The 8,763-nt window shown below is 56.8% G+C and overlaps 1 protein-coding gene across 1 annotated transcript; it reads right to left on the bottom strand.

Annotated features, from left to right (window-relative positions):
* Positions 1-3,495: 3,495 nt before the first annotated feature.
* Positions 3,496-3,963, bottom strand: LOC147979037 (uncharacterized). Its single transcript, XM_087514995.1, has one exon. It carries the CDS (start codon positions 3,961-3,963, stop codon positions 3,496-3,498), a length of 468 nt encoding a protein of 155 aa, XP_087371121.1.
* Positions 3,964-8,763: the final 4,800 nt, after the last annotated feature.

The raw sequence follows: 8,763 nt of genomic DNA on the forward strand, positions 1-8,763 counted from the left end.
GAGGGTTTTTGTTTCTTTGTAACTAACTCGGGTGTCTTATGATAGTGCACCCTTTTACTTCGGACTGGGTGTATATTCTGAGCCGGATTATCCCAAAATTTCGTTTCGGTTTTCCAGGCGCTTTCCATCGCATAGTACTTTCGTACTATGGACGCCAAGTCAGCGAAGCGTGATATGTCACGGCGACTTAAGGCATTAAGGATTCCCTTGTCCGTGCAATTATTGCAGAAAAATGAGACTGCGTCTTCCTCGCGACAGTCCTTAACCTTGTTCATCACAAGGAGGAATCTGGCCCAATAGTGATGTACTGTTTCATGGGGCTCTTGCCTGATGTGGGAAAGATCGTTTATGTCTGGGTGGGTGGGTGGAATTGAGTCCGAACCCCTACCCAATCTGAGATCCAGGGGCCGAGGTGTTTCTAATATTGGAATTTCGGGTTCCGGTATGTTTCCCGATAAGTCTGGCCCGCTGCCTGACTCTAGGTTCAGGGCTTGGGTGATGTCCTCCCATAAACGGGTATCCGGCTCGGAGAGCTCAGGAATCCGGACATAGTTAGTCCTCAAGATAGAAGAAGAATCACCGCATTGTTCCTCCACCACTGCAACATGATGGGTGACCGGTGGAAAGTTAATCTCCCTTTAAGCCCAATCCGATCATAGTCTGTAGCGACTCCCAAGGCGGCGATACGATCCAAGAGCTCGTTTAGGGAAGAGAGCTCCATTGGATCCATCTGCTCGGCGAATTCCGAGCCGACGTGGAGGTTGTTTTCGATGACCCGAGAAGTCATTGTCGGGGCAGCAACCGAACGGGCGGTCATGATGAAACTGCCTAGCCAGAGAGTTTGGCCGACAGCCAGGGCACCCCCGGCGGTGATGTTGTTCTTAACAACAAGACGAGGCATCCTTCCTTATGGTGACAGCACAGAGGAACTCTCAATGAAAGCACCAATGTCGGTGTCAAAACCGGCGGATCTCGGGTAGGGGGTCCCAAACTGTGCGTCTAAGGCGGATGGTAACAGGAGGCAGGGGACACGATGTTTTACCCAGGTTCGGGCCCTCTTGATGGAGGTAAAACCCTACGTCCTGCTTGATTATTCTTGATAATATGAGTAGTACAAGAGTTGATCTACCACGAGATCAGAGAGGCTAAACCCTAGAAGCTAGCCTATGGTATGATTGTATGTTGTCCTACGGACTAAAACCCTTCGGTTTATATAGACACCGGAGGGGGCTAGGGTTACACAAGGTCGGTTACAGAGGAGGAGATATACATATCTGTATTGCCTAGCTTGCCTTCCACGCCAAGTAGAGTCCCATCCGGACACGGGACGAAGTCTTCAATCTTGTATCTTCATGGTCCAACAGTCCGGCCACAGGATATAATCTGGATGTCCGGATACCCCCTAATCCAGGACTCCCTCACCCGAGATTCGGGCCAACTGTGTAACAGTTGGGCCAAATCTTAAGTCTTGCTTTTTTCATCTGCTGAGTCCTTCTTTTTCGCAGCCGAAGTGTTGTCCTGGCGGGTTCGTCTGCTCCGGGCCGGTCATCACTACGACCGGCTCGTTGCCGACACCGTCCGTCTTGGCGTCGAGGCGGCGCAGGCGAGGGTGGAGGCAGCCGCACCTCGGCAGTCTCTTGACGAGGCCAACCGGCTGCATGAGCAGCTGGCGGGTCACAAGAGTCGCCTCGAGGCTGAGGTGGAGCACCTTAAGGCGGAAGCCGCCAAGGTGGCAGAGGCGCAGCAGGCCCTGGTGGAGGCAGACCAGCAGCGCGGCCAGCTGGCCGACGACTAGGGTCGGCTCCAGGCCGAGGTGGATCTCCTGCGGGAGCAGGTCGCCATGGCTGAGGGGGCCCGTCAGGACAAGGCCCGCCGCCACGAGGCGGCCGAGAAGGCGGCCGAAGACAAGGACGCCGAGCTGAAGGCGGCCCTTGCCAAGCCGGCCGATCTAGAGAAGGCGCTCAAGGAGCGCGATCGCGCCATCGAACGGGAGCGGCGTGGTACGTTGCTTGAAGCGCAGCACCTGGAAGAGTCCTTCTCCAGTAAGTGCTTTTTCTTGTCGTTCGTTGGGTCGGGATCCGGCCTTGCTTCCTTGTTGTTCTTCTTCTAACTTGCTTTTTCCTTTGCGGCAGGCGCCTTCCCGGAGACGCAGCGGCTGGCGGAGGAAGCCGTCCGCCATCAGCACGACCCAACCGGCGTCGTTGGGTCTGGGATGGATCCGCGGGTGGCCTGGACCTTCCCGGAGATCATCGCCACCGCTGAGGCCCGCCTGCAGGTCCTGGGAACGCAGTTGGGGCGGCTGTCCCAGGCCGGCACCGCGATGACGGCGGCCCTATGGCCGGACTCCGTCCAACCGAGCAGCTTCTCGCGCCTGGTGTGTTGGTTGGAGATGGGCCCGGACCGGCTTGGCGAGTGGCGCGTCTCCGCCGCTCGCGCTGGTGCTGAGATGGCGCTCCGGTTCACGCTATCCTGGCATCCGGACCTGCAGCTGGACGCTTTGATGGGCCAGCGGGCCGGTTCAGAGCAGCACTTGGAGGAGCAAGCCGGCCGGATCGCCTCCCGGGCCAGCTACATCACCGAGTTCGCCTTCCAAGATGAGTTCCATCCGGAGCGGACGACTACGGCTTGCTCCTCCATGATCCAAGGGGAGCTCGGAGGAGACGGGCGTCTACCACGGCGCGGGCGCTGAGGAGGACACCGGTGCCACGCTGGACCCAGAGGCTGCCAGGGGAGAGTCGTCGACGTCGCGACGCGGCGCTGGAGATGCCTGAGACACTTTGTAAAATTTGTTAAATAGCAGGTCCACCCACCCACTGGGGGTTTTAGGGTGTAATGAACTCAGGCCGTGGGCCTTTATTTAAATACTTGTGTGAATGTCGTGGGTGCTTTTGCTTTTTGTCTTCCGTTTTTTGGACCGATTTCATGTGCTTTTCCTTTCTCAAACCTCCCCCGCGAGTCAGACGGCCGAGGCTCCGGTCTGTGACAAGGAGCTCAGTTCTTTGAGAGGAGCGTGCAGGACTTGGGTCCCTCGAAACGTTGAGCGCGAGCGAAACACCCACTGGGCCGACTGGCGGCAATCCGGCGAAGCCGGTTGGCGAGCAGCCGGTCGTGCGACTGTTCATTTGATGAATGGTGGGCCGGGTTGATCGACCCGGCAGCCTTTGACTTAGTGTATGAAGCGTAAAGGAGCTTTGGCCCGTTGTGCTTGCCAACCAATAGCCAAAGCTGGATCTGTGGCTTTAGGGCGAAGTGGGGGACCGTGGCATCCTAACTTTATCAAGAATCACCAAGTAAGGCGGCGGGGTGGCGACCGAGCCAGCCAGCCCCCGAGCCCCCGGGTCGAGCGAGTCGGACCGGTGGTCGTGTTCTGTGGTATAGTGATGCAAGAAAATAGGGACGCAATAACTTGGTCGACAAAAGGCAGCCCTGAGTCTCGTTCGGGGACCCCATAGTTTCATGCGTTTACAAAGTGCGACGATACATACGCTCGTGCGGCTAACTATAAAACAGGCGGAGGAGTTCCGTGTTCCATGGCCGGGTCGTTTCTTCACCGACGGTGTCCTTCTTGCGCTTCCTTGACTTGCGTGCATCGATGAGGTAGTAGGCGTTGCGGTCGCACAAGGCCTTGCTCACGATGAATGGGCCCTTCCATGGAGGGGACAGCTTGTGCTGGCCTGCGTGCTCTTGGACGAGTCGGAGGACGAGGTCGCCCTCGCGGAACACGAGGGGCTTGATCTTCTTGCCATGGTAGTGCCCCAGGCCTTGCTGGTAGATGGCCGAGCGACTGAGCGCCAGGAGGCGTGCTTCTTCGTGCAGGTTGACGCCATCTTCGTGGGCTTCTCTGGCTTTGGCTTCGGTGTTCATCACGACGCGCGGCGAGTCGAACTCGACGTCGATCAGGATGATGGCTTCGGCTCCGTAGACGAGGAAGAACAGGGTGAACCCGGTCGACCGATTTGGCATGGTGCGTAGACTCCAGAGAACGGCTAGCAACTCATAAAGCCAGCTGTCGGGTGAGCGGATGAGCCGCTCGACGAGTCACGGCTTGACGCCGGACATGATGAGTCCATTGGCCCGCTCGACCTGCCCGTCGGACTGCGGATGCGCAACGGAGGCCAGGTCGAGGCGGATGCCAGAGACGGAGCAGTATTGTTCGAGCGCGCCCTTGGCGAAGTTGGTGTCGTTGTCGGTGATGATGCTGTTTGGCATGCCGTAGTGCACCGCTATGTCCTTGATGAACCGGACGACTGTTGGCCCGTCCAGTTTCTTGATTGGTCTTGCCTCGATCCACTTGGTAAATTTGTCCACTTCCACCAGCAAGTGCGTCATGCCGCCTCGAGCGGTTTTGAAGGGTCCCACCATGTCGAGTCCCCAGACCGCGAAGGGCCAGGCGATCGGTATGGTGCGAAGTGCTGACGCCGGCTGGTGGCTGCGTTTGCTGAAGCGCTGGCATCCCTCACACTTGAGGACGAGCAACTCGGCATCTTCGAGGGCCGTGGGCCAGTAGAAACCATGGCAGAACACCTTGGCCACCAGGGATCGTGATGCGGCATGGTGCCCGCACTCGCCCTGATGTATGCCGCGGAGGATGTCGATGCCATGTTCCTGCTCGACGCAACGCTGGAACACGCCGGTGGAGCTGCACTTGACGAGCTCGTTGTTGATGATGCTGTAGGCGGACGCCCGACGCTTCACTTGCCGAGCTTCGGTCTCGTCCATGGGGAGAACCCCGTTCTCCAAAAATTTTGATATTGGGAGGGCCCAAGATGGAGTCGTAACCACGGCGAGGACGGCCACCAGGGTGGGTTCCAAGTCGGCAGCCCCGAGCCGGGTTGAGCAGCCCCCGGGTCGGGTATCGCGACGGCCGGGTCTGGGATGATGGTGGCCGGGTCGAGCTGAGCAGCCCCTGGGCCGGGTTCAGCAGTCCCCGGGCCGGGTTCAGCAGTCCCCGGGCCGGTTTGAGGTGCGTTCAGGTCGTCTTGAACATGGATGGACTCGGAGTCCGGCGATGGCTTGACGGACGGCTTGCGCAGGAGCTCGAGGGAGACGCCGGACGGGATGGCTTGTCGTGACGAGGCGATCTTGGCGAGCGTGTCGGCTGCTTTGTTCTCCACGCGTGGGACGTGGAGGAACTCGCAGCCCTCGAAGGATCCGGACAGCTTCTGGACAAGGAAGCGGTAGCTTGCCATGTTGGGGTCGCGAGAATCCCATTCACCCGAGCACTGCTGCACCACCAGGTCCGAGTCGCCGTAGCACAGGGTGCGCCGGATGCCGAGTTCCTTGGCAAGCCAGAGGCCGTGCACAAGGGCTTCGTACTCGGCGACGTTGTTGGAGGCGGCGAAGTGGATCTGGAGCGCGTAGCGGAGCCGGTCGCCCTTCGGGGATGACAGTACGATGCCGGCCCCTAAGCCGAGTTGCATCTTGGACCCGTCGAAGTGGATGCACCAAAGCGTCGAGTCGGGAGGCGGCGGCAAGTACTGGATCTCGGTCCAGTCGATGAGAAGTCGGCCAGGGCTTGAGACTTGATCGTGGTGCGGGGCTCATAGAGAATGGTGTGGCCGGCTAGCTGGATCACCCACTTGGCAACTCGTCCAGAGGCGTCCCGGCACCCAATGATTTCTCCGATAGGCGCTGTGCTGACCACGGTGACAACGTGCTCTTGGAAATACTGCTTCAGCTTCTTGGCGGTGAGGTACACGCCGTAACACATCTTCTGGTAGTGTGGGTAGTTCTGCTTGGAGTTGGAGAGCACCTTGCTCAGGTAGTAGACTGGGTGTTGGACGGCTTGGATCTTGCCCTTCTTTGGTCGCTCGACCACCAGCACCGTGCTGACCGCCCGCGAGGTCGCGGCTATGTAGAGCAGCAATGGCTCCTTGTCGATTGGCGTGGCCAGGACTGGCGCGGTGGAGAGCATGTGTTTGAGGTTTTGGAAGGCCTCGTCTGCCTTGCCGTTCCATTCAGACGGGCTCGTCTTCTTCATCAACTGGTACAGGGGCAGTGCCCTCTCGCCCAGCCGTCTTAGAAACCGGCTGACCGAGGCCAAGCATCCGGTGAACTTCCGGACATCGCGCAGCCGAGCCAGCTTGCGCATGTGCTCGATGGCCTTGATCTTCTCCGGGTTCGCCTCAATGCCGTGTTCCGAGACGAGGAAGCCGAGTAGCTTTCCGGCCGGGATGCCGAAGACGCATTTTTCCGGGTTAAGCTTGACCTTCTATTCGCGGAGGTTGGTGAATGTTTCCTTCAAATCGTCGAGGAGCGTGAGGTGCTGCTTGGTCTTCACCACGATGTCGTCCACGTACACATGGATATTGCGGCTGAGTTGCGGCAGCAGGCATTTCTGCATGCAACGCTGGAAGGTGGCGTAGGCGTTCTTCAAGCCGAACGACATGGTGATGTAGCAATACGCCCCAAAGGGCGTGATGAAGGACGTCTTCAGGGCGTCAGCCAGGTCCAGCTTGATCTGGTGGTAGCTGGAGTAAGCGTCCAGGAAGGACAGGAGCTCACACCCGGCGGTCGAGTCGATGACTTGGTCGATCCGCGGGAGGGCGAACGGATCCTTGGGACATGACTTGTTGAGGTTGGTGTAGTCGATACACATGCTGTAAGGGCATATTTATCCCTAAGTGTTTTGGTGATTGATGACAACACATTTGCGGACTAATCATGTGCCATGAGTATTCCAGACACTTCATTGCTAGGCACAAGACGATTGGGTGCCCCTCGAAGACTGATGAAGACGGCGTCTTTTCTACATTTCTTTTTGGTGGATTTGAGTCGTAGGAAAGCCGTACTATTAAGAGGGGGTCCGTGTTGGAAAGGTTCGGGTGGAATCATCACGTACACGTCTCCTTCTTGTCCCCTCCTTTTTCCTTGGAGCTTCCTCTGTCTTCTTGCCTCCCTTGACTGGCTGCTGTTGTTGGTTGTGGTAGTACTGCTCTCAGGACAACGGTAGTATCGTAGGCATCCACGGTAGTACCACACGGTGGCGCGGTAGTACCGCGGGTGCCCACGGTAGTACCGCTTTCGCCAAGCGGTAGCACCGCGCTATGCAGTCAGGCAGTAGTACCGCCCCTCGACAGTACTACTGTGTCGGGTTTTTGCTACTTTCGTTTCTTTGCGGAAGTAGGCACGGAAGTTTCCCTTCCCCCCTGGCTGGGCTTTTTGCCTTGCGGTAGTACCGCATGGGGGGCACGGTAGTACCGCGCGTGCGGAAGTTCCGCCCCCAGCTCCTGCGCGTCTGTTTATCTTTTCTGTTGCTGGGGTTGCAGCAGTACCGTGGGTCGGCACGGTAGTACCGCACAGCCATGCGGTAGTACCGCTTGGTTGCAAGCAGTAGTACCGCGCGGCCTTGCGGTAGTACCGCTGGCCAGGCGCGGTAGTACCGCTGGCCGCGGGCTGGTTGGTGGGTAACGGTTGGATCCTTTCCCACACTATATAAGGGGTCCCCTTCTTCCCCGTTGACTTACCTCTTCCACCCCTAAGCTCCATTATTGCTCCAAGCTCCATTTTCGCCCGATCTCACTCCCTAGCCGACCAAACTTGTTGATTTGCTCGGGAGTGGTTGAGAAGGCCTCAATCTACACTTCCACCAAGAGATATTTGATTCCCCCCACTAATCCCTTGCGGATCTTGTTACTCTTGGGTGTTTGAGCATCCTAGACGGTTGAGGTCACCGCGGAGCCATAGTCCATTGTGGTGAAGCTTCGTGGTGTCATTGGGAGCCTCCAATTGAGTTGTGGAGATTGCCCCAACCTAGTTTGTAAAGGTTCGGTCGCCGCCTCCAAGGGCACCAATAGTGGAATCACGGCATCTCACATTGTGTGAGGGCGTGAGGAGATTACGGTGGCCTTAGTGGCTTCTTGGGGAGCATCGTGCCTCCACACCGCTCCAACGGAGACGTACTTCCTCTCAAAGGGAAGGAACTTCGGCAACACATCCTCGTCTCCACCGTCTCCACTTTTGGTTATCTCGTGCCTTTACTTGTGCAAGCTTATCTATTTCATGTATCTTGCTTGCTTGTGTTCCTATCCTTGTTGCATCATATAGGTTGCTCACCTAGTTGCATATCTAGACAACCTACTTTGATGCAAAGTTTAAATTGCTAAAGAAAAGCTAAAAATTGTTAGTTGCCTATTCACCCCCCCTCTGGTCAACCATATCGATCCTTTCAATTGGTATCAGAGCCTCGTCTCTTTATTAAGGACTTTACCATCCAAAGAGTATGGTTGATACCGTAGATGGTGTGGAGGAACACTCCGGTGTGAATCCGATCTCGTCTACGGGAGATGGGGGAACCTCGGTCTCTCGTGAGGAGTTCAATGTGGCCTTGGAGACATTGAAAACCTCCATGACGACCGAAGTTGAAAGCATGTTTACTAAATTTCTTGAGGGGCTTAAACTATCCACCGCACCGTTGAAAGTGGGTGACCCCGCCAACAAGGTGACGGATGCTATCCCCGACAAGGGGGAAGCTAGTAGTGAAAAGGCTCCTTCTTCTAGTGGTAAGAATGGCACTGGCATCTTTGCCCATGTGGAACCACCGCTTGTTTATGGTGGACCGGTTCCTTCCACTCATTTGAATCATGTCGGTCCTCCCCCTAAGATTGTGAAAAATGAGGACTTTGATTCTTGGGTTTACCGCTTTAAACGTCATTTAAATCATGTCAACACTAACCTTTGGAGAATCATTGAAGAAGGTTTCTATCCACATGATCCAAGAAACTTCGCTCCTTGAGAAGCCGCGGACAATCAATTCAATGAGAA

The sequence above is a fragment of the Triticum urartu genome, chromosome 3A (genome assembly GCF_056163025.1).
Source record: "Triticum urartu cultivar PI428250 chromosome 3A, HENAU_Tu73, whole genome shotgun sequence".
NCBI classification, from domain to species: domain Eukaryota; kingdom Viridiplantae; phylum Streptophyta; class Magnoliopsida; order Poales; family Poaceae; genus Triticum; species Triticum urartu.